This window comes from Talaromyces atroroseus, assembly GCF_001907595.1.
Source record: "Talaromyces atroroseus strain IBT 11181 chromosome Unknown scaffold_0, whole genome shotgun sequence".
Classification (NCBI taxonomy): Eukaryota; Fungi; Ascomycota; class Eurotiomycetes; order Eurotiales; family Trichocomaceae; genus Talaromyces; species Talaromyces atroroseus.
This window is the reverse complement of record NW_017971432.1, coordinates 1,745,901-1,770,101: the sequence shown is the minus strand read 5'-3', so window position 1 is coordinate 1,770,101 and position 24,201 is coordinate 1,745,901. Positions and strand designations below refer to the sequence as shown.

The 24,201-nt window shown below is 47.1% G+C and overlaps 9 protein-coding genes across 9 annotated transcripts; 3 read left to right on the top strand and 6 right to left on the bottom strand.

Annotated features, from left to right (window-relative positions):
* Positions 1 to 832: 832 nt before the first annotated feature.
* UA08_00629 (hypothetical protein) lies at positions 833 to 2,999 on the bottom strand (the record flags this gene model as incomplete). Its single annotated transcript, XM_020260456.1, has 2 exons — positions 833 to 2,715; positions 2,777 to 2,999. The coding sequence occupies 2 exons, from the start codon at positions 2,997 to 2,999 to the stop codon at positions 833 to 835; spliced, it is 2,106 nt and encodes a 701-aa protein (XP_020124568.1).
* A 1,274-nt stretch (positions 3,000 to 4,273) lies between these two features.
* UA08_00628 (hypothetical protein) lies at positions 4,274 to 5,215 on the bottom strand (the record flags this gene model as incomplete). Its single annotated transcript, XM_020260455.1, has 3 exons — positions 4,274 to 4,294; positions 4,362 to 4,849; positions 4,906 to 5,215. The coding sequence occupies 3 exons, from the start codon at positions 5,213 to 5,215 to the stop codon at positions 4,274 to 4,276; spliced, it is 819 nt and encodes a 272-aa protein (XP_020124569.1).
* A 2,480-nt stretch (positions 5,216 to 7,695) lies between these two features.
* On the bottom strand, positions 7,696 to 8,732 carry UA08_00627 (CDP-diacylglycerol--serine O-phosphatidyltransferase; the record flags this gene model as incomplete). Its single annotated transcript, XM_020260454.1, has 6 exons — positions 7,696 to 8,064; positions 8,142 to 8,320; positions 8,396 to 8,407; positions 8,467 to 8,504; positions 8,565 to 8,625; positions 8,675 to 8,732. The coding sequence occupies 6 exons, from the start codon at positions 8,730 to 8,732 to the stop codon at positions 7,696 to 7,698; spliced, it is 717 nt and encodes a 238-aa protein (XP_020124221.1).
* Positions 8,733 to 9,178: 446 nt separating this feature from the next.
* On the bottom strand, positions 9,179 to 10,130 carry UA08_00626 (hypothetical protein; the record flags this gene model as incomplete). The annotated part of the gene is made up of 4 exons (XM_020260453.1): positions 9,179 to 9,396; positions 9,455 to 9,483; positions 9,582 to 9,727; positions 9,804 to 10,130. 4 exons carry the CDS (start codon positions 10,128 to 10,130, stop codon positions 9,179 to 9,181), a joined length of 720 nt encoding a protein of 239 aa, XP_020124222.1.
* Positions 10,131 to 10,351: 221 nt separating this feature from the next.
* Positions 10,352 to 12,704, top strand: UA08_00625 (Threonine--tRNA ligase, cytoplasmic; the record flags this gene model as incomplete). Its single annotated transcript, XM_020260452.1, has 4 exons — positions 10,352 to 10,860; positions 10,921 to 11,761; positions 11,822 to 12,491; positions 12,550 to 12,704. 4 exons carry the CDS (start codon positions 10,352 to 10,354, stop codon positions 12,702 to 12,704), a joined length of 2,175 nt encoding a protein of 724 aa, XP_020124219.1.
* A 433-nt stretch (positions 12,705 to 13,137) lies between these two features.
* UA08_00624 (hypothetical protein) lies at positions 13,138 to 14,899 on the bottom strand (the record flags this gene model as incomplete). The annotated part of the gene is made up of 2 exons (XM_020260451.1): positions 13,138 to 13,389; positions 13,448 to 14,899. 2 exons carry the CDS (start codon positions 14,897 to 14,899, stop codon positions 13,138 to 13,140), a joined length of 1,704 nt encoding a protein of 567 aa, XP_020124220.1.
* A 422-nt stretch (positions 14,900 to 15,321) lies between these two features.
* On the top strand, positions 15,322 to 17,081 carry UA08_00623 (hypothetical protein; the record flags this gene model as incomplete). The annotated part of the gene is made up of 5 exons (XM_020260450.1): positions 15,322 to 15,564; positions 15,617 to 15,799; positions 15,850 to 16,062; positions 16,123 to 16,856; positions 16,916 to 17,081. 5 exons carry the CDS (start codon positions 15,322 to 15,324, stop codon positions 17,079 to 17,081), a joined length of 1,539 nt encoding a protein of 512 aa, XP_020124218.1.
* Positions 17,082 to 17,536: 455 nt separating this feature from the next.
* On the top strand, positions 17,537 to 19,914 carry UA08_00622 (hypothetical protein; the record flags this gene model as incomplete). Its single annotated transcript, XM_020260449.1, has 5 exons — positions 17,537 to 17,678; positions 17,816 to 18,456; positions 18,516 to 18,566; positions 18,720 to 18,998; positions 19,069 to 19,914. The coding sequence occupies 5 exons, from the start codon at positions 17,537 to 17,539 to the stop codon at positions 19,912 to 19,914; spliced, it is 1,959 nt and encodes a 652-aa protein (XP_020123982.1).
* A 1,415-nt stretch (positions 19,915 to 21,329) lies between these two features.
* Positions 21,330 to 24,201, bottom strand: UA08_00621 (hypothetical protein; the record flags this gene model as incomplete). The annotated part of the gene is made up of 3 exons (XM_020260448.1): positions 21,330 to 22,999; positions 23,062 to 23,603; positions 23,693 to 24,201. The coding sequence occupies 3 exons, from the start codon at positions 24,199 to 24,201 to the stop codon at positions 21,330 to 21,332; spliced, it is 2,721 nt and encodes a 906-aa protein (XP_020124216.1).

The window sequence follows — 24,201 nt, the reverse complement described above, 5'->3', positions numbered from 1 at the left end:
CGACACAACAAGCCCATAATATTCATATTCGAAAAGAGAGACGTCTGATACAAATAATCAGTCACAATCGCAATGTCCAAATCACCGGTACGTCCACCCTTGCAAGGACACCAGCTCTATGCATCCACATGACTCCAGCATCTGCGAAAAAAAAGAAGAGTCCGTACTGACCAGCACAAGCAAACCCTCAATACGCGCATCGCGCACCTACTCAAGCATTGGCCTACCGACCCTGTGCGGCCCGCCTCAGTTTCAGTGCAAACTTACCTGCAAAGCCGTCTTCCCAAGCCAGATTCGTCGTCACCGTCAATCTCACAATCGTCTCTTAATGCGCTCACATCTCTCCTCGATAATCGCTACAGTACCCAATATCCTTTGCCACGGAAGCTACGCTACCCAGCTAGTCATTCAAGTCACTACGATGATGTGGTGAGAGAGTTTGCAGAGGCGCCAAATAGGAATTGGCTTGGGAGGATTCAGAAGAGACTGGGAGGGATGTTGCGGCTGAAATAATTCGAATCATCTCTCCTTTCTTTGTTAGACAGTGGAGTCTCATCGGGCGTGTCATGTACAGTAAGTATCTACGTTTTGTAGCTTAATGCTTTTTGGAGTCGGGGTTCTTTTTTGGGGTATTGTACGATATTGAGTTACAGGGCGCAGTGCTATTATTACATCTATGTACTATATGAGATGGTTTTAGAGTGTATATTACTGAACGGTGCTCCGAATCCGCATATAGAATGGATATTCTTTAATCATTCACGAGTGTCAGCTGAAAGGATATGCAGACCAATATGTCAAACAGACTACTCGCAGCATCAGTTTCAAGTCGTTAGCAACTTGAAACGGAGCTCCGGTTTTGGCCTTGATCTCGTCCATAGTGACTCCTTGAACCACCTGTATCTCTCCTCTCCGACAAACTGCTTGCATTCTCGTCACTTCCAAGCGAAGCTGCAACCTGTGCACTCCATTTTTCAATCGATTCCATAGACGCCGGCGACTCTCCATCATCGCACAGTATAGCCTGCCGCATCCCAGTTTTGAATGCATAGTCTTTACTGGCATCTTTCTCCGCTTCATAATGCTCCTCAACTTCGTTGTCACCATCATCAGTGCTATCGTCATCCGAACTAGCTGATGAGAAAAATCCGCACGTAGCGGGCGGTAAAGAAGACGAGTTTAGGTTTTCGTGGGTACCTGATATGACGCATGATTTGAATGCATTCTTGCTCTGATCATTCAATCTACTACCCGCGGACTTGTTCAAAAGATGATTCAAGAAGCCTTGTGATGTTATAAGACTGTTGTGGCCCCTTCCCTCTATCTCCTTGGTACTGTTCCCAATTTGCTTGTCTGGATCAGTGGTAATATTAACCGGAGCATGTTCAACCATGACGTGTATTGCAAAGTTATCATCAGGAACCACGCCTCCAACACCCGAAGCCTCAAATTCTCTCGGAATTGTTTTGTACCCATCTGTTACAGATGTTAATGGCTTCTCAGTGTGGGACAGAATCGGCGAACTGCTTTCACTGAGATTCTTCGGTGAATCTTTCTCATTAGCATAAGAACTGAATCGGTCCGCTGTTGCATTCGCTGTTTGCCGTGTATGTTCATCATGTGTAAGCTCAAGGCTTCCTTGACGCTTTCGCTTCCTTTTCAATCCTTTTAGACGTGACGAGGCTTCTTGTTCTTGCGAGCTCACGATGCCAAAGCTTTCACCGGAGTAATCAATGTAGAAGGATGTGTCCTTGTAATAAGTCACCCTGCCTTGTGAATCATGTGATGACGGGGCCTGAGCCTCTAGTTGAGAGATTGAGGTACGTCCGCGGACGCTGCTTACAGATGCTTGTCCTGTAAGTGCAGAACTGCTGCTTATCATAGATACAGCATCACCGTCATCGGCTTCGCTATCGCGTGTTGAGAATGTATACGGTACGTAGAAGGAAGCTTTGTGCCTAGATTTGGAGTTGATGTTTTCTTGACCCAGTGGAATCTGTTGACATGGCAAACTTTCAGTTGCTTTTTGGTAGCTGGACGTGTTCTGGGATTCGTTGGCTTGCAGTCTCACACAATAACCGTCTGTAGAAAGTTCAAGGGTCGTGCTGTATCGCTTCAAAGCTTTGCGCCCAAAGTCAATATCAACATTGTTGATTATTTGTTTAATTATACCCAGTATATCTTTCAAGTTATACCAAGAAGAAGGAAGAGGTTTCGCGTTTAAAGGATACTGGTGGGCGACTTTGATAGCAGAAGAGCACAGAAGCTGCTCAAAAAGCATGGCCACGAGTGCCATACGAGTATCCTCGTCTGGCAAGCTCGTCATGGCAATCACATGGTTGCTTTTTCGAAGAGGCTGTCGTCGTCGATTTCTTGCAAACTGCGGGCTGACTGAGATATCATCGGCGAAACGCTGGAGAATCTTTTCCAAGTGTCGTTTCCTTCGACTTGAAAGACCATAAGTGCGAACATCGAACAGCTTGTCTCCTCGTAGTTGAGGGGGGTCTTTCTCTTTGTATCTCCGGATTTTTCGCTTTAATCGTTTTATATCTAGTGTTAAATCGTCGATGATGCTACGGAGTTCTTCATTCTCTCTTTGACTGTCATTCGTGTGCATATAAGACAGAATTGGGTCCTCCAAGGGGACAGAGCTGGATCGATTGTCGCCTGATTGAACCGCCGCCTCGGTATCATTTAAGAAAAAGGGTGCATCATCTATGTAATCAGTCAGCAAAATGAACGGGCTACTGCATAAGCTTATATTTCTCGTATTTACCTCCTAATCCGACCACTTGTGAAGTAACCCGACGATTTGCCTCGTCAAACCACAGCTCAGACTCGGCATTCCTCTGGTCTTCTTCAGCAGAAGGACCCAATGATCTATGGGGAATCTGGATAGCTACTCTGTCCCCTGGTAGATTAGTATCGGTGCCTGCGTCCGTTGGTAGCAAATTGCTACCGCGAGACTTGACAGTGCTTGGAGCTTGTGGTGTCGACATTTGCCGGCTGGAACCGTGGTTGCCAGGATACTAATAACCGGCCCAATGTCTAGCCGAGAATATGTAGGACGCAAAAAGGAACAGCGTGCGAGAGAGAGAGAGACAAGATTTGTCTTGATCAATCCCGTCGGGTGCAAGGCCATTCAAGACCTTTGAAGTTCAATAGATGAAATGCTCGCCGTCTCCTCTGCAGCAATATGAGAAACAAGGGTCAGCAATGCTCGAGAAAAACACAGCGATTCATATACTGATTTATAGAGAAATAGCTGGCTTCGTAAAAAGGCCACGATCGCGATGCCCCAACATCATCTGCCGCTGACTCGCTGGAGCCCTGATCCGGAGCATCCAGGAGCAGCCCGGCGGACATGATAGGAAGCTTAGTGTTCAGCATTCGCGCGCAGTGATTGAAGGATATCGCGAGCTGGTCGTTCCACGGCGCAGGGCAGTATGAAGAGGAAGTTGCGGCGATCACGGCGAGCAGGCGCGATCTGACAATTTGGATGGGGGCAGCAAACCGCTTGAGATCGGGCCAATGGGACGGCGCTCTGCTTTGGGGGTTGATCGCGATCGCGGCTGGTTTGGGACTAGCCGCATATGTATGGCTCTGACAGTTGAACGACGGAGTAACGTACTAAATACGGTATGCAAGTTACAGTTATGGCAGAGAAGTCATCTGTAGCACTAATCATTACTATATCGCAGGAGAATTCCCAAGACTTTGCACATGGCTTGTACTAATACAAATACAGACAAACATAACGCCGTGCTACAATAAAACCAATGTTCCCAGTCGTGGATCCTCTGCTGCTCTAGCATCCACGAGAGCCGGCCCCTGATCTTCAGTCCCGTAGGTACTATCAGCGGCATTCAAGCGTCACCAGTTTAGTTAATTCCCCGAGTAGGTTCGTCACAGTGTTTCCAAGCACAAGAAAACAATATTTACAGATCCTCGCATCCATCACTCCAGACAAAAAAAAAAAAAAAAAAAAAAAAAAAAAAAAGAAGAAAAGAGAAAGCGAAAGTAAGCCAAGGCACCGTCAAGCGAGAAACTGTGGGCAAGAGTCGTAATTCAGAAAAAGTCGCGCCATGTGTGGTATTCAAAGAGAGTTGTGGGCGTATGGGCATGAAATGAGTGTATGTGTATGCTGCTAAAAGACGGAAAGAAAAGATGAACGAGAGCGAGAAGTCACGGAGGTAAGACGCTCCGTATGGTCTAGCACTGGTGCAGACATTAGAAATGTGTATAGACGGCAACGTCGATTTCGAAGTTATTTTCAGCGATCAGGGTTGGTAACCTAGATTGTTGGCTGTTAGTAACTGCATGCCTGCTTATGTTATTTTTGTAGTCAGCGCTGAGCTCACCTGGAGGATTCGCCGTGAAAAGTCCTGGTCATCAGCAATGCTGCCATTGCTTTGGCGTCGTTGAGCCATGTAGTCGCTATCCCACCGTGCATCCGAGCTGACCGACGATGGTTTTTGAGCAAATGCATTGATTTCTGCATTTCGTCTATATTCGTCTTCAACCCGTTGTTTTTGTCGGCGTCGGAGAAAGAAGATGGCGGCGCCAATTATGGCAGACGCACCGACGATGCCCACGACAATACCGGCAGCAATGCCGGCGGTGTCGGAGTGACCCGAGGATTTTGCAGCAGCACTGGTAGCGGAGCTGGACGCTGTCACGACGATCGTCTCTCCCGCTTGGGTAATAACCGTCACGCCGTTTGTGGTGGAGGAGGAGGAGGCGGAGGTGGAGGTAGTGGAGGAGGAGGAGGTAGAAGAGCTCTCCGACATGATAGAAACGTCCGATGTCAAACCAGTGAGAAAGACACCATATACATCAGTACCACCGCCTAAAAAATGTCAGTCATGTATAATTGATTGGCGAGTCAGATCTGGGAATTCTCACAATCATCCTGGCCAAATCCCTGACATGGAGTATCACAGCCACTGGTCTGGGTTGAGTTGGGGGGAAGTTCATCGCCGCAGTAGCAACTCTTCCCATCTAACAAGGCCATTACAGAGTAGCCCATGGGTACACATTGTTCTTGGCACCACCCTGTGCTTTGATATGTGTACGTGCCATTGTCTATGAAGCCAGGAACCGATTTGTAACAGTCGACATATGTAGTGGCATTATAGTTAATTGCGGCCACACGAGGAGCCCATAGTATCAATGAAGAGGCCGTTATGGCAATATTGGACGTTGAGAATCTCATCTTGTCGGTTTTTATGTTGTGTTTTCTCCCTAATTATTTTTCTAGATTGGTCGACACCTTTCGTAACAAAGAACGATCGAATACCGAATCGAAAGGCTAAAGAGCGTGAGGATGCAGAATGACGAGTTGCAAGGGACGGCCTGCGTAGCCCTCGATCGACCACACACTAATATCCTGTGTTTTGTTTTGCTAGTGATTCAACCCCCTCAATTGCTCTCACTTAGCACAGGTCCTCCTGGCACGAGACCTCGAAGCTTCCCTAAGTTGGGGATGGACTTGCGGGGAAACGGGCGTGTTGAAGATTGACTGAGAAACGAGGCACGAATTGACGAGTACCAGAAAAGCCAAATTCTAAACGACGAGTTGCAGGAATGGAATAAATGGAATAAATGGACGAAGAATTCAAGGTGGTGTCAGAGCACGGCGCCTGCTGGCGACGTGCAGTCTGCCCCTGATTTTTTACCACACAAAGAAATCGGTACGGATTGCGTGTCTTGTTATTTCGATTCGAGTTGAGAATAAGAGGTAGCGGATGGCGAACACGAAGAAAGAGAGATGAGAATCGAGTGCTGAGGCGGTTGTTAAACGAGAGAATGGAAGCAAATGAAGTGGTGACCAAGCCCGGCACCAACAGTGTGTGCGTGGGTAGTAAGGATCGTGAGTCTGGAGAAGGGTAAGGCAGGACGCGGGTTGATGGGAAACGGCACCTCCTGGAAATGGAATGAACGGATCGCGGCGCTAGGCCTGTTCGGGCGGGCAGAAACATGGCTGCAGCCCGCGTCAAGTTAGGATCCTTTAGCGGGCCGCTAGTGAGCCATCTCGGCGCTTCCATTGGGTGCGCCGCCCATTCCAGTGCAAGGCTGCATGATGATTGGCCGGTGCCTGGAGTGCGGGAAAATGTTCTCCACATGCGCTTTATTAGCGTATAATTGGAATTGATGATTACGCTGTCGATACCACTTCTGGCACTCCAGACTTTTTCATATTTATTGTTGGTTGATTTATGCATCTTCGACGCCCAGCGTGCTGGTAGTAACTTAGGGCCCAGCATCGCCATCATTCGCTTTATGGCCATATGCAGGTCAAGAGATAGCCTCAGGAAGCTTGGGCTGCCGCCCCTGCTTTTGACGTGTCACATGATACGTGTAATCACAACGTACCTATCTGTAAGATTAATACCTATAAATTATACACTCCATCGAGTTTGCCACACTCCTGGAGCTCTAAGTTACAATAAGTACGTAACGACGCCGTATCGTTATCGCATCGCAGGACAGAGTACATCCTATGTACTACATATAACTATCACAATTGATGACTCGCTTTAATCGTACACAGATTCGGAGTCCGTACTACTGCTCTGAGCATGCATAAAAACATGGAATATTATTGACTGCCAAGGCTAATGCATGCACGGCGGTGTGGCGCATAATGGCAGGCACCGATAGGCCCGATGGCTGACGTCTGCGGTGGAGCCTAACAGCCTAGCAGAGTCTGAGAGCGCTTACGCCTCTTTTGGCTGATAATTCGCTGTCAAGTTGGTTCTAGTTGTCTTCTTGCTTCTCCTTAGTGTACACCGAGCGAGCCGGGCAACGTTGCTTGTTTACATAGTAAGTGTGCATGAATGTTGATTGCTGCAGGGCTCCTTTTCTATCCGTGGCATTGAAGGATCGATCAATTTACCTTAGTACGTACTACGTACCCCCTGCTGGGCCCCATTCATAGAAATGCACAAGATTAGCACTCCGTTGTGTGCATAACTGCCTAAACAGTACAGAGTAGTCTAGACTCCGTAATACCAATGTTATTAAAGCTTCGGATTTTTTCAACCTCAGAAAATACTTTCTGCCCAGATATGGATAACAAAACAAAAGCAAGTCAAGTTTAGGGGTACAGAAGAATTTTCATTTCGGTGATCTTGATCTGTCGCTGTCTCATATCTCGTATTTCAGACGAGGTCTGGAACATGGGCATTGACCAAGAGGCCTCCACAGCAAAAAAACAACAAGGCTTAGTTAATGAAAATGTCATTATCGATTAGTTAAGTTAGTTAATCTCTATTTTATAACTAGTTAACTAACTAAGTAAGTACTAAACAATATTCTACCAAAGTCTAGACTCTTGGTTGACTGTCTAGGAAATTCTAGCTAGCCAATGCTCGAAGTTGTAGAATTATGGTTAATGTTGTGTACACATGTACCTAGGTAGGCAATGGCATATACCATTTAGAGGTTGCTTCATTTATAGTAAGTACTTAGGTGCCTGACAGAGGACGAAAGTAACGTAGATACATACAGCGATCCCGTATGAAACTATGAAACTACTACCAATCAATCGAAAGACAGCCCACTAATATTGAAACCCTCATATACTAACTAACTTTTATAGAGTGCGGCCTCTTGACCAATCTGGCCATGTGACATGTATCTATCTCTATGTAGATTCCTAACCACAGGATTAATCATCGAGACTGAGATCCATCAAGGCTTGGGTATATGCAACGTCTTGCTAACCATAAGACAGCCCCAGAGAACAAACAACAGTACTGCAGGATGAAATTCAAAAATGGTGTCTTGGGCAACCGTTCCCCACGGCAAATTTTCATGAATCCAACCCTGAGACACCCAGTAAGCCATGAGACTCGCAATCAACAGGGAGGTAGGTATCGGGGTGCCTTCGAAGTATTTCGATTTTCCTGTCTTGTCCTTCGGAAGAACAGCAGCGGTAACGTTAAAGCGTGCCAATCTCGTTAGCCCACAAAGCACGAAGAAGCTGAGGAAGATGTGGTCTGCTGCAGTGCGAATGCCGATCGCAAAAGCTGCCGACGCTGGTGCGACGCCGAAGGAAATCTAGCCCACGAGTAAAATTGGTTATCAGTCTTGGCTCAGCTTGAATTGAATCACGACTGGTATCCAGATATGCATACCAAGTCTGCCAGAGAGTCCAGCTCTTGACCCATTAGAGACGACTTCTTGCGCCATCTCGCAACTCGCCCATCCATAAAGTCGAAGAAAAGTCCGAAAGGCATGAACCCAAGCGCTAACCATATAGAATTGGTGCTCTCAGGGTCCGACAGGTATCGCATTGACGACAGAACCGACATAACTGTCAATATGTGTTTAGTAACTTAGTAACAAGTGTGTTTGTTCCATAAGCTCGAATGTCGCCAGTGAGTCTTACATCCGCAGAAGCCTTGAATCAAATCAGTCAGTAAGTCATACCTCATAAAGTTAAGCCATCATGTTACATACCATTCAGCTCCGTAATAAGATCCGCAAGATGGAGCGTCCTGTTGAAGAATATTAAAACACGCATCTTCCTAGTTTAACTGACAGGAGAATCCACGAACCTGACCATGCTGAAATGCCCCGCTTCAGCCTGCAGAAGCCTTTTCTGCTTTTCTTGACTCCCTAAGGTAAGATGAGCCAGAGGTCTTCAAACTGCTTGGGTAAGACATACCTTCTCCTCCACCGCTAGTCTCCGAGCTCACGGCGTGGTTGAGGTTTCGACGGGACATGATACTTCGAAAATGTGAATAGCAACTCTGCGCCTGAGATATATTATACTGGTGCAAAAAATTGAGAGCGGTTGATGAAAAAATCTTAGTGATTGTTGTGTGCGGCGGGCATTGAATCTACGTTTGCGAGAAACAAACTCTCACGTTGGCGCAGCAGCACCGAGACGTCATTGTTTGATCAGTTTGCACCGCCTTAGCCACAACACTAAAAAAATTTCGAAGAACGGCTAAATTCCTGTGGCTAGTGCATAATATGGATTGAAGCTCCAAATCTGTTTAGAAAAGATAATAATTTACAGTCTTCTTTTTATCAGACAAGAGCAAATTTTTGATGCTCGCGACAGCCGTAGAAAACGAAAAGGATCCGTATCCGATTCCCCCAACGCCAGATAGAAAAAACGAGACGAGAAACACGAGTTGGTCAATATCTTTTTGGAGAATAAACCCTAACCACGTCCTCGGAAGCCCCCTCGAGGACCTCCACGACCGCCTGGTCCTCCTCTTGAAAAGCCACCACGACCCCGGGGTGCTCCAGCGCCACCACGCCCACGGAAGCCACCAGGTGCTCCGCGGCCACCCCGAGCACCACCACGGGGTCCTCCTCTTGCTCCACGACCTCCACGAGCGGCTCCCCTGGCACCAGCTGGTTTCTTGACTTTGGGACCTGAGTGAAGTTAGTTATTTTGACGGTGCATTGACGCTGAAGGGGTATCGAGTGGTACCTGGAGGGGCCTTTGGCTTTGGTAGGAATCTACAAACAAAAATAGGTTAGCGATCTCTTGGCTACGCAACGACGTGAAGAAGTAGAGCCGATAGAAGGCAAATCTCATGCTATGAAAGAAGATATACTTTTCCAAAGGTAGCAATTTATCTCCTCCGATATAGAACTTATCTCCGGCCTTGAAAGAGCCCGCAACAATTCCTTCTTGGGGTTTGATTGTGAAGTAAACTTGGTTGATCGGACCAAGCACTTCGTCGACCTTTCCAACGGGTGTCTAACAAAAGTAAATATCAATGTCTTTGTTTCTTTCGAGCTTCTCCCCCTAATGTGACGACATGCAGGCAGCGTACCTTGTTCTCTAGGTAGATCGGAGCATTGAAATACGGGATCTTGGGATTGATCGACTCGCAGACCATCTCGCCCTCGCAAGCGTGCATGAAAGTTCCCATTTCTGTGTCTATCAGCAATGAAGGTCGCACAAATTTGAATCGTGGTGGAAGAATACCTAAAACCTGAGCAGGAGGACCGAATGACTGTTGGAAACCTCCACGACCTGTGTAATAAAGCCAACCATCAGCACCGTGAATTGGGACTTTGAAAAGTGAAAGACGATGCTCACCTCCTCTATTCGCGCCTGTGGCAAAGCCACGGCCTCGTCCACCGCCGCGGAAAGACATGATTGTTGCTGTGAATTATCGACTTGTCAGGGTAGAAAATGTTCGCTGATCCCGAAGTTTTTTTGCTGTGGGAGCTTGAAACGGTAAAGCGCATCCACTCACGTGACACACCGCCTTCCTCATGCTTCCCCTCCAGCCCACCAAAAGAGTAATTTTCGATGTGACTCAACCCCCGCGTTTTGCGAGTTTGATTCTCTTCTGATCACCATTTCCACTGCACAATGGCTTCGGAAGGACAGAAAGACCTTCCTGTTCGCTCTGCTGAGGGTGCTAAGATGGGCAATCAACCGAGTCCGTTGCCTGACGTGTTGATTGAGCGAAACAAACTTTTCGAAGAACTATGGCAGGAACACCTGAAGGAGCTAGCTGAGAAGCCTCGGTCAGACATTACTGTAACGCTCGACATTGGAGATGGAAATCCTTCTACAGTCGTTGCCAAATCTTGGGAGTCCACGCCTGGCTCTTTCTTGAAGGATCTCCCTAAAGATTTCACCGCCAATGTTGTAATCGCGAAGATAGACGGAAAAGAGCTTTGGGATCTGAACCGCCCATTGGAGAGAGACTGCAAGGTTTCTTATCTGCCTTTTGATCACCCAGAGGGGAGAGAGGTTTTTTGGCACTCGAGCGCCCACTGTCTTGGAGAAGCTTGTGAAGTTGAGTTCGGGTGTCTTCTATCGCACGGTCCGCCCACAGCGCAAGGTTTCTTCTACGACATGGCTATGCCGGATGGGTAAATACCACTGAAGACTGTAGTACACTGAGCCGCTTGCTGATTTCTTTCGTATTCTAGGCGTGTCGTGCGAGAGACGGATTGGGCACCCCTGGATAAGAAGGCAACTCAGATCTTCAAAGAACGCCAGAGCTTCGATCGATTGGAAGTTACGAAAGAGAACCTGAAGAAGATGTTTGCGTACAGCAAATACAAGCTGCACTACATCAATCACCTTGTAGAGGGAGAGAAAAGCACAGTTTATCGTTGCGGTACTTTGGTCGATCTCTGCCGAGGACCTCATATTCAGAATACCAACAAAATTAAGACGTTCAAAATAATGCAAAACTCCTCTGCGTATTTCCTCGGTGACCAGACAAACGACTCTTTACAACGAATCAGGGGTGTTGCTTTCCCTGATAAAAATGGAATGAAAGAGCATCTTAAGTTCCTCGAGGAGGCCGAGAAACGAAATCATCAAAAAATCGGCAAAGAACAGGAGCTTTTCTTCTTCGATGATGTCTCCCCCGGATGTCCCTTCCTTCTCCCTAATGGCACAAAAATTTTCAATTCTTTGCAAAAGCTCTTGCGGTCGGAGTACCGCAAGCGTGGATATCAGGAGGTGCAGACACCCAACATGTATGATGTGAGCATCTGGAAGACATCAGGCCATTGGGCACACTATAAGGATGATATGTTCAAGTTGGATGTTGAGAAGAGGGAATGGGCCCTTAAGCCCATGAATTGTCCTGGTCACTTCATGCTCTTTGGCCACCGTGATAGGAGTTATCGGGAGCTTCCTCTGAGGATTGCTGACTTTGGAGTGCTCCATAGAAATGAGGCATCTGGCGCCCTCAGTGGTCTCACTCGCGTGCGTAAATTTCAACAGGATGACACTCATATTTTCTGTACTGCAGAACAGGTATGTCCCATTCTCCTTGTTCAGCTGCTCCTTCATGAAGTCTAACCCACATATCACAAGATAACCTCTGAGATCGAAGGACTGTTCGATTTCTTGAAAGCCATCTACGGTCTCTTTGGGTTTACCTTCAAGTTGAAACTTTCTACTCGACCAGAAAACTACATGGGTGAGCTAGAAGCTTGGAATTTCGCAGAAGATCAACTACGTCAAGCATTGAACAATTTCAAGGGAGACGACTGGGAATTAAATGAAGGCGACGGTGCTTTCTACGGGCCCAAGATTGATATTACGATCTCAGATGCCCTCAAGCGAGACTTCCAGTGTGCTACAATCCAGCTCGACTACCAGGCACCGATCAATTTTAAGTTGGAATACATTACCGCCGAAAAGACATCCGCCGCTGGTGAAAAAGCGAAGCAGGATGGTGCGGACAAAGCCAAGGAGGCAGCGACAGGTCGAGCTCGACCAGTTGTTATCCACCGCGCGATCATTGGTAGTTTTGAGCGATTCCTCGGTATTTTGACAGAGCACTTCGGGGGTAAATGGCCGTTTTGGATCAGCCCTCGTCAGATCCTGATTGTGCCTGTCATGCCGGCACTCAATGATTACGCAAAGGAGCTACAACAAATTCTGCATGCTGATAAGTTGAACGTTGACATTGATATTAGCGGCAACACCCTGCAGAAGAAGATCCGCACGGGTCAGTTGGCTCAGTACAACTTCATATTCGGTAAGTTTCCATGGAATTCATTGAGTTAACGGTCTTCGAAAGACTGACGGCGAAATAGTTGTGGGCGCACAAGAGAAGGAAAGTAGAACGGTGAATATTCGCAACCGTGACGACCCATCCTCTCAGGCGAAGGGCGAGCTGGTTCCTCTCGAGGAAGCACGCGTTAAATTGAGGGCACTGCGCAAAGAGCGCAGACTTCTCAACGCACTTTGATTGCAAACTTGGGTTTCGGACAAGTTAGTGGTATCGAGTCTATGAATGGGAAATATCCAGCAACATGAAAAAGCCTGTTTATTCAGAAACAAAGGTCATCCCACTTCATTAATATCGAAATTACTGCCTGTGTCCTATGTTTGCGATTGTATCAGTTGTTAATATTGCCGTATAGCTTGTGTCTTCAGAATCATTCCTCCGATAATACACGTTGACCAAGAACAGTATGCGTAGAACAATCATTACTAGAATAATATGTTGCTCGCAATACTAGTTTCGAAATATAAACACTGCCAAACACTGCCATTATCTGTATTCTTTAAACTAAGGTCTTTTGAAAAGATGATATTGCCAGCCAAGCTCCGTAGATTAATGACAAAATTCCAAGGTTGCATACATATGCAATGAAAACACCCAAATATTAACAAGGCTGTTATGGATCCCCCCTTCCTTTATCCTGCAGGCCTGAATAGTGCAGATATCGAGAAGCGAAAATGCGTCGAAGTGCCTTTCCATATCGCAGAAAGACGACAAACACCATCAGGATGGCAACTGCAATCACCAGGATAGTGATGAACGTGTTCTCGAGACCAACCTTGTCAATCCATGGCGTGAGTGCAAAGATAAAAGCGGCGCTGAACGCATTGCGAGTAAATGTAACTCCTACTAATGCATCTCCAATTATCTACATGGGGCGTGAGATTGTGGCCTCTGAAGTACTTCGGGGTTCGGCGTGAACTTACATCTTTATATGAATCAGTCAAGTAGGTGATTGTTAGCGTATTTATTGGAGTGACACCGATGTTGTACAACACCAAGCCGACGGCAATAACGGGCCATGATTGATGGCCATTAAGTCCGATACCAAATAGAAGAGCACCTGCCACGACAAAAGGCAGGAAGGGAATCATGCACCATAGACGCATCTCCGGTTCGTAAATTCCGTTACGTCGGCGAGAGAGAAAGATGATCCACCAGTCGCTAAATGGGCCAACAACCAGTGCACCGATAGTCACTCCAATCACCCTTGGTAGGCTCATGAGGCCAACCTCGTATGTAGAGAAGTTATAAGGAGGTTCGGGCAGGTAGGCTGACATAGTGGTGGACATGACATCTCCCAGTGCCACCAAGATGCCATAAACCAGTGACGTCCAAGATACTGCGGGAATTGTCACGAGTATAAGAAGAGGTTGGTAAATGTGTTGAAAGAAAGACTCGTTCACAGCAGTAGACGATGGGGTGGTAGTTAGTAAAGCGAGTCTTTGCCAATATCCCTTCAAGGGAATATTGGGGTTGATCTCGACCGCACTGACGCCATGAGATACTATTTCATCCCCTGGTTTAATCGAGGCTATGTCTATGGCTGTCTGGTCCCCATATATTTGCTTTGTTTCGACTGACTGCTCGTTCTCTGGGTCGCCTTTGTTGACAATCCGGTCTTGAAGGTTGCCCGGAGTTTGCACACTCATCGAAGTCAGAGACACCGGTGGACAGTACTTAGTCTCTTCGAACGCGAAGCCGACAACAAAGATTGCCACACCGAAAACAATAGCATTCAACCACCATATCCATCTCCATCCTAAACCACTGGCAACAAAACCGGCAATCAATATACCCAGGTAACTAGAAAGAAGCCACGTCCAAACATAAAGAGCATTCATTCTTCCTCTCTGATGCACGAAAAAGAGATCCGCAATAGTCATCTGGACGATGACCTCGGCTAGACTCCCGAAGAAACATTGTATGACATTGATCCCCATAAGGTCTCCCACAGTTTGCATCTTGGCAGACCAAATGCTGACAGCAAACTGGACTACTGTGCTAACCACATACAGCGGTCGGCGGCCATACTTGAGTGCAAAAGGAATCAAGATAACGGAGCCTACTGCTAAAGCAGCGCAACCAGCAGCATAACTGTCATTCAATATCTCGTCGGTAAAACCGAGCTGTGTCTCCATGGGATCCCATGTTGGCGTATTGGCGTTGATAAACTCGGCAGCCATAGCAACATAAAAGCAGGCCAAGCCCATGTTCACATATTTACGCCATGGGCTCCAATTGAGAGGGTCATTAGGATCATCTGAGGGTCGCGGCTGCAGAATGACCGTTTCCCCGCCGGACGCATTTACATCAGCAAGGCGAATTGTACCAGGAGGCCACATTGTAGCGCTAGCGTCCGGAAGGGTCGAAGGCATTGTCAAAAGCTGAGTGTAACAGCAGAAGATAGACTAGGTGCATTCGAAAGCCTAGGGGTTGGCCGAGTAATCACCACCAGAGTCAGAAGCAGGGCATACTGCGAATATAAAGTGTCATGGCGAGCCATAAGTGACCGCAGAGAGGAGATCCATGTCATGCCTCAGAGGGTTTATCTGATAGAAGACAGTGATTCCATTGCCTCTTTCTAACGTTTGCAGAATAATTTTATCTTATCTTATCAGTATGCATCGTTGCAATTGGCGGGATGTTCCAAGTGGGTCAGGGGTCGGCAGTGTTCGCTGTTCCTACTGGTGGGAACTCCCGCCCTTGTGGAGAGTGAGACTTTCCTTCTTTGGTAAGTCTCAATGTACTCTTGCCTAAGGCACCAAGGTATCCCCAAGAGGCATAAGACGTTGACAAAATGAGAAGCAAAATACTTTCTTTACGATCTGCCAACGCCGATTCTTGCTACCTTGGCAATTCACGTAGCCAAACAACCAGGGAAATGGGGAACTATGATCCATTCGCAAACTTCGGTTTCCCAAAAAGGGACAACTACTCCATCTCCCACTGGCTACAATCGGTGCAGGGTGATCCTTTACTGGATCATCGGACAACACCAGACCTGCCGACGTCTACAGATATTGTGATCATTGGATCAGGAGTGAGTGACTTCAGAAACTGCTGGGCGAGCAGAGACTAACAATGGAAAATAGATGTCGGGAACAGTGGTTGCCAAAGGCGTTTCGGAAACCTGGCCAGAAAAGAAAGTAGTCGTTGTTGAGGCCCGTTTGTTCTGCTCCGGTGCTACTGGTCGCAATGCTGGCCACTGCAAACCTGACCAGTGGCGAGGATTCATAGAGTACGAGAACAAGTTTGGTACTCAGCAGGCGCTCAAGGTACGGACTGAATCGCTGATCTCTTTTCATTTACTAACGTAGACTTACAGATTCTGCAAAATGAGCAACAGACATGGTCGGAAGTAGTGAAATACATAACCGAAAACAATGTCGACTGCGAGCATTGGACCGGTGACACACTGGATGTCCCCATTACGCCCGAGGCCGCAGAGAGCGCAAAGAGAATATATGAGAGTTACAAGGCAGCGGGCGGCAAAGTGGAACATATCAAAGTTACATACGACCCAGAAAGAGCAGCAGAGGTCTCAATATCATTACATTCACACATATAGACTTGATTGGCATGACTGACGCCTGCATAGATATCGCAAATCAAAGACGCACAAGCATGTTATGCGTGGCCGGCATCAACGCTGCATCCTTGGAAGCTTGCAGCACATATTATGCGTCAAAATGTCAAAAGAGGTGTAAACCTCCAAACAAACACAAGAGCTGTCAAGGTCGTCCGTTCTAGAGACAGGTGGATCGTCAAAACCGAACGTGGTGATATTGAGTGTTCGGAGGTTGTCCACGCATCCAATGCTTATAGCTCTGCAGTTGAACCATCCTTGCGGGGGTTAATCACTCCATTTCCTCACATGTGCAACAAGGTAATTCCTCCCAAGGATAGTGAGGACTTCTCAGGCTTGAAGAACTCGTACGGAGTTTTACTTCCTCAAGAGGGCTTGTTCAGTATTAATCCCCGTATCAATGGAGACGGTGCGGTTCTTTTCGGCGGTCATAACCCAGGCCAAGATGAGTTTACGAGGTGGCTAGAGAAGCACCCACATCGCTACACTGACGATGGCTTGACTGGATTTCACTCTATCAACAAGGCTGTCTACGAATTTGCAGTCACAGAACTGAAAACATGGCCAACACAAGTAGAAGCTTATGAAAATGCTTGGAGCGGTATCCTTGGACTTGTAGGTGCTTCTCTTGATGTGAAAATGCTCGAATGTGGTCTGATTTCAAAGCAGACTGAAGACGGACTGCCGTTTGTTGGGCAATTGCCTGGGCTTCCCGGACAGTGGATTTGTGCCGGACACAACGGACAGTAAGCTCAAGCATATCCCTTACATTGTTTGGGTCCTTGCTAAAACTATGAGTTATCAGTGGAATGGCCCGTATCTTCACTGCAGCGTCCGGCTTGGTCAAATTGATGGGTGGGAGCTCTTGGACAGACACGCAGCTGCCAGAAGTTTTCCAGATAACCGAAGCAAGGGTAGAACGCCTGAGAAAGCTTTTGAGACCATCACCGCCGGTTCTAGTTCGTCTCTGAGCCCCTGCCAACTATTAAACCGTGTGTTAGTGCAGCCTCGACGTCGATGCTCAGCCCGTAGGTACCTGATAATGAGGATTAGGGGGGGTTTATGTGGTCTGTGTTCCATAAATATATAGCATTTTATGGCTCATTCCATTTACTAGTAATAAACCAACACCTTTATGAACAATATGGCCTATCTCCTAAGGTACCTTCTAAATATGCCTTTTATCACAGCTTGAGATAACTCAATACCTAGCAATAAGATGCCCTACGTTTAAAGCATTTACGAAAATTTACATAGTTAGAAATGCTCGAATTTGATTTGTCAGGTCCCGGCCAATGAGGCGACCCAACTAGATAAGCACAGCAAAGTTACATATCGGGAAGAGAACAGTCCAACTCGCACCTCGCCATAACAGAAAAAAATCGCGATCCAGAAAGTCCCAGGGTATCTGTCTCATCTTCTCAACATGCAGGACATGAAAAGGAGACAGTTGCCCCGAGGCGCCGCTCGAGTCCCGTCCGGAAGCAGGACCCTGCTCGCGTGCGCGAAATGCAAAGAGAGGAAATTGAAGGTACATAGGAAGACTCAATTCGGAACACCAAAATTATGTATGTTTTCCTTTTTAACCCAATTATCAAGTGCGACAATAGAATTTCCGGGTGCAATAATTGTCTCCAAGCTGGTTCTGGTCGGTATCCATCTTGCCCTTCGGCTGATGTTTAAGTATGCCTGACAATAAATCTAGTCTGTCTTGTCGAAGACCCAATAACCAAAATATACCGGCCTCGAAATTACGTCGAAATCTTGGAAAAACGGGTTGCTCTCCTCGAGAGCCTTCTAAAGCAATGCCGACCTGATCTCATCGATAGCGATGTGTTCGCCCAATCTCCAGATATTCAGTCAAGTTCTTTGCCTTCAACGCAAGCCATAGAGACACTCAATCCAGGGGATGCTAATCGAACAGCCTTAGCCAAAACCAAGGGAAATGTCGAGCAAGATTTTGGTGTTGACAAGCTGGCGTCAAACGTGGGCCTGCTAAGCCTAAATGCAGCTGGAGCAGAACCTCAGTATCTGGGCTCATCCTCGATCTTCGCTTTTTCGCGCTTGATCAATTCCTCCCTCCGCCAAGTAGTTTCTCCTGATTTTCCCACCGTCAACGTGTACGATCGGGCTAAAAACCGCTCTTCCGTGCTTCCATCTCCATGCTTATTGCCCCCTTATGAATCGGCTGTCAAGCTCAGTGATATTTATTTTCAGAATATTAATACACAGTATCCCTTTTTACACGAGCCAACTTTCAAGGCATGGGAATCGATGTTGGTGGATGAGTCGACGGGGTTGGAAACTTGTGTTCTCAGTTCTACTTCCTTGTTTTTCCTGAACATGGTAAAGACGAAAAGCCCATTATACCATTAGCCATTGAAGGAAGATGCTTACTGCTATAGGTGTATGCTGTCGGTGCTTTACTCCTACCCAGTCTCGGATATTCAACAGAGGTACGCAGGCACCCAGCCCAACTGTCCTGCAGAAAGCTGACTGATCAAATAGCGTTTATATACCTCTGCACTCATGTATATCGATGATATACTAGCTTATGATAACCTAGAAGCTGTACAGGCTGTCATGTGCTGCGCTATATACTCTGTTAGATCACCCACGGGTACTTCACACTGGTATGGATGACACCCAAAGGAGAAGAAAACAATGAACTCTCGCTCATGACATATAGGAAACTAGCAGGATTAGCACTGCGCATGTGTATTGATTTGGGCTACCATCGAAATGCAGAGCGCTTTGCAGAGTCTTCAGATATACTTCAAACAGAGTTACGCAAGAGGGTATTCTGGTGTGCTTACGTCGTGGAAACCCAAGCGGCTGTCATGTTGGGACGGCCTCTGGGTATCCCTTACCAGGAAGTTGATGCCGAGGTATGTTTCAGAAGCCTGCACAGATCACTAGGTGGCCTATTTTGTATATTGATATATGTATTCATCTTAGTATCCGATTGATATCGATGATTCATGCATCACGGCCACTGGACTTGTTGGCATGCCGCGGAATTCCCCAGGCGATGCACCGACCAATATAACAAGAGCGATTCATACATTTCGAATTCGACGCATTTTGAATCGTATCCACACTTGCATTTACTCAAAAGCTGACCCGCGCTGCTCAGGCAAACACGACCAGCGGATTGATGTGCAGAATATCCGCGCCGACATCGAGAAGTGGCGAAGCGAAATTCCGCCCACGCCTTCTTATAATCGCTCCGGTGAGGAGCTTGTCCTATTTACAACTGAAGATTGGTATGGTATGGAATATAACTATACGATTCTACAGCTCTATCGAGCCCAAATAGTTGATCACCGAACGGAGACTCCAGACGGCGTATTCCTTGAATGCATGAGGGCCGCAGAAAATATTTGCCACAGCTATCGTCGTCAGTTCTTAGGAAAGCCGACGAGTTGTACATGGGCAGCTCTTCACGAACTTTTTCTAGCAGGTTTGACATATCTCCACTGTCTTTGGACGTCGCCCGCGGCTCGAGAGGCGTCCGGCCATGGGAAGGCAAACAATACATGTAATGACTGTACAATTGCCTTGGTTATTATGGCAGAACGATGGGATGCTGCTTCTCCGTATCGAGAAATATTCATGGCTCTTGTCAGCCGCACCATGGCAATGATGGGTGATAAAAGTGATGAAAGTGTATCTACAAATGTGGTCTCAGCGGATTCCGAAAGTTGGGTTGAAGAAGATTGGACAGAGTGGATGGGAATCGTGGCAGATGCGGGTTTGCTTGAAGGCTTCAATGGACTTTTAACTGGTGTGCCGAACAGATGAGTTGCAATAAATTATCCATAACTTTGAAGGCATAATGATAACAAACATCCTCAACCTATGACACTGATCGCAACCGCGTAAGACTTAAGCAAAATGAAAGCCAAGACACGTCCCAAACATAACAGGTAAAGACAATATGCATATGCTAGAGGAGCTTCGCGTATTGTCTGTATAATCGAGATTTAGAATGCAGATGTTTGTCAAGTAAGCAAGTGGAAACGAAGATGCGCAGCCATAGCCCTAACCTAACCGGCGCTGAAGAACTCAAGGATTTGCTCGTCATACAAATCCCCCTCAAGGCCTCACTTTAATAATGCTTTTGAATTCCAGGCGGAGAAATAATATAACGACGTCCCTGAAAGGACGTCCAATCCCTACTGCCTAGCTAGCGGCAAGCCGAAAATACACGGGCAAGTCGCAATACATGGTACATATTCGCTAACTCGTATGTATATTATCTATACGTGGTTACGTATCCCACTGCAGAAAGGTAAAGTATCATTGAACATCGCCGTGATAAGCAAGGCCACCCGTTCGCTTCGTCGTTGTCACCATAGGCCCAAGAAAATAGTCAACCAGACTATAAAAACTGCCTGGCGGAGGAAGAGAATGTCCCCGACATGGGAGGAAATTTACGCGGGTTGGGAGTCTGATATATTGCAACAACGCCATTGCTCGCTTGAGATGCGACGTCCGGGCATCCTTCATGGAGGATTCGCTCCTATCAGTGACGAACTCGAAGCAGCTACATACATTTAATATAGACAACCAAAACGGATGCCTACTGCCGAAGATATGGGTGGTGGATCTATGGCAACTAACACCAACTATATTGCGCGTTGATTAGAACAATCGATTGGCAACGAATGATATTGCATGAGCAGGCATCATTGAAATCTTATTCGTAGTTAAGGCCATTCATTGATAACTAACTTACTAATGCGCGTGCTTTTCCACTTTACGATCCTCTCAATTATATTAGCTCTTAGCTCTCGCGAGTACTTTCTTGAAAGAGTAAAAAGGGGAGCCAATGGTAGCATAGTAAATTGCTATAATTTATTAGCATCTAGCGAAGTAAAAAAAAAGAAGAAAAAATCAGATGGGCACTTATTATACACACCAATAATACAAGTCTCAAATAGCAGTAATACATTGAAAGCAGTATTTTTTAATATAATGACCGCGATTTATCTGTATAGTAAACAGTTAGAAGGGTATATGATACATGTCGAGAGGCATAACAGTACACAAAAGGGAAAAAAAGCTAAGAAATAAAACGCCCTTGGGGACCATTCCACATCAATCGTTGTTGTATATACATCATTGCTATCTATCAAAATGGGGGGGGGGGAATAAAAATAAGAAAAATAGCATATCATATCGTATCAACAGAAGATAAAAAAACAGACGTAGAGCTAGAAGCTCCACATTCCTCTGGTTTCGCCGTTTGCGCATCTAGGCTCTGATAAACGAACAAGCACTCGATTTGCTTCATTAAGCAAGCCCCCAATGCGGCCTTCCTGAAGCCGTGTCATTCGTATGTATTGTAAGAGTGGGTATATGTTGCACCGTATCGACGACAGGATGTTGGCTTGAGATACATGTTTCCATGTCGGCGTTAAGGATATCATATTGTAAATGTATGCGTGCGCCTTAGTTGCCTGGTGTCCTTCTAACCCGTCATTTGACGGTATGTTGTCGGGTTCGAATCCGTAGGCCCAACAAATCAAAACACAAATATAGATACCCCAGCTTGTTGGGAGCATGTTTGATGGGTCAGTTGCCACTGGTGTAGCAGGTAACAGACCACTGGTGTGCCACTGAGCGTTTGTGCTCGGCGATTGCCATACAGTGTTGCCCACTACATAGCGCAGAGCCCTCACCGCATGCCATACAGCTTTTTTCACATCGTCCGTATCAGATACCCAATGTCGCAGCTTCGCCTTCGCGCTACGGAATTCACCTTCCTGGACGATTTTCTGATTGAAAAGCCAGGATTCGCCACTGACTGTCAACAAGGTATGCAGCGGCGTATATCGAGCGGCCATTAGAGTGTGGTAACTGAATAGTGTTTGTGAGTGAGGCGACGTTGTTGGGTCATCCTCGTTTCCATCTTGCAGTGCAGTCACTAATGTGCTGAGTGGGTCGTTGAGAATCGAGTTGTCGTCTCCTGGTTCAACACGAGATGACAAGTTGTAGGACAGAAGTAAAAGGGCTTGGAAGTGATCAAATCGGTCGGATCGAAGGCCCTGCAGTCTATTGATGTTAACAGCAGCTGAAGGGAGAGATAGCGATACATAAGTTCGCGCCAAAGTAAGCCACGCGTCAAGATCCCTACTTTCCCATAAGTCCGAGTTACAAGGAAAGGGAATATTCGTTGTTTGTGAAGCCTGTGGCCACATTGTAAATGGAGCTGAGCTGGGCTGCAATGAGACGGATGGCTGGCCAAAAAGGAATGACTGCTGAACGTCCAAAATGAATGCAGCTTGCAAGACTCGACGGCGCGCTTCGTGTTCAACCCAGAATTTCTGTGCCCTTCTGCGGGCTTCCTGCGAACAGTCTTGTGGTAGCGTATTCAGAACAGCCAGAGGGTTAACATGCACCCAATGCCTGTCTTGCATGAAACTACCATACAAGCTGCGAAACCGGTGCGAGATTTGTACATTAGCCTTCCGTGATCTGAACTTTGACAAGTATTCGAGCAGGAAGACGGTTTGAATATCAGTCACACGCGAGCGGCTAGTAATAGCAGGCCTTTTTACAAGCAGCTTTAAGCATGCCTCGAGAAGGACTAAGGAATACTCCTTGGCATTTGGCCGTGTGTCGTACTGCGAGCCAATCGCAACCATAGCGCCGGCCATCAGCGGACTTGGCTTCGTCGCAAAGAAAGTTGGGCGATGGACGATGGGGAATAAGGGGTGGAAATGTTGCCAGTAGCACTCGAGACAATCTTGCCACTTCACAGTGTCAATGATCTCCATGCCGTCGTTTCCTGAAACGACCCCGGGTGCGGAAGTAAGTTCTCTTCGTAGGGCGTACCACTCATCTCCATCCAAGGTGGAGAGTGGTATTGGCAATGTAGACTCTGGAGATAGCCAGTCAGTCGAGACTCTAGATAACTGGTCCCTTGGTGAGAGGAAGGTTCACCTACTGGATGAATCAACTGGTTGCCGTCTAAAGCGAGGGGCATCATATTAGGGGCCGAAGAGACGACATCCAGGTTGTCCCACTCACGTGCTGCAGGGAGCTGCAAAGGAGAAGCGGTCAAATCCGAATAGTGGAACGGCTCCATGACCGAGGTTGGAGCAGAGGAGGGATGCGGTGGCAGCACGTATCCAGCTGCATCGGAAGCTGGTGAGCCACATGTATCTGGAGACGAGTAGAAAGGCAAATCATCTGGAGAGTCACGAATATGATTCCCGAAGACCGTTGGGCGCGGTTGAAGCGGGACCTCCATGCCGTTCCACGGTAGAGAAATATCATTGGCGAGGTCCGGGTGAATTCCACCTCCAATCACAGGGCTGGCTGATGACAACGGAGTTGAAACTTGACTAGTTGGATAAGACGCAGAAGTCACGTCAATTGGCACTGATGTTACCATATTTGAGGGAGCAGAGGTGATAGAGGCAGATTTGCTCTGGTGTCGCCATTGCCGCGGCATTCCGCTGTCTGACTGCCCCTCGAGCTCGCTGGAATATCATGTTAGTCAAGATATTTTCACTTGGTGTAATTCTTGCTGCTAAGAAGAGGTAAAGATACGGATTGAAGCAAAACATACTGTCTTTCCATGTGGCGGGCCAAGAGGTCAGATCGGTGGAAAGCTTTACGGCAACCATCGTATGTGCACGGGAATGAAGCTTCAGGGTTGTGGTTCAGCTCATGGCGCCGTCGGTGCTCTGCGCGGGTGAATACTTTATTGCAGCCAGGAAACTCGCAGGCATGGACTCGCTTTCCCTTCTTCGCTTTGCTAATTCGATGAGTAGTGGGCGTGTATGTGATGGGGAGAGGAATCTCAGCCATGGCGCTTGATCGTCGCATTGTACTAGACACTGAAGAGAAAGAAGGTGAAGGAGTTGAAGAAGGCGGACCAAAAGCAGCTGGTGTTGCTTGAAACTGAGCAAATGGCACAGAGGGCACAAGCTCCGACTCTTGCAGTAGGGTTGAGACCTGAATACCCCGGTTTGTCGACGCTGTCGATGTTGAAGAGTAACTAGGTTGACCCGCAGAAGTGGCGGTAGTGGTGGTTTGATACCTTATCTTGCTGTTGAAATTTGTCGCCGTGTCCAT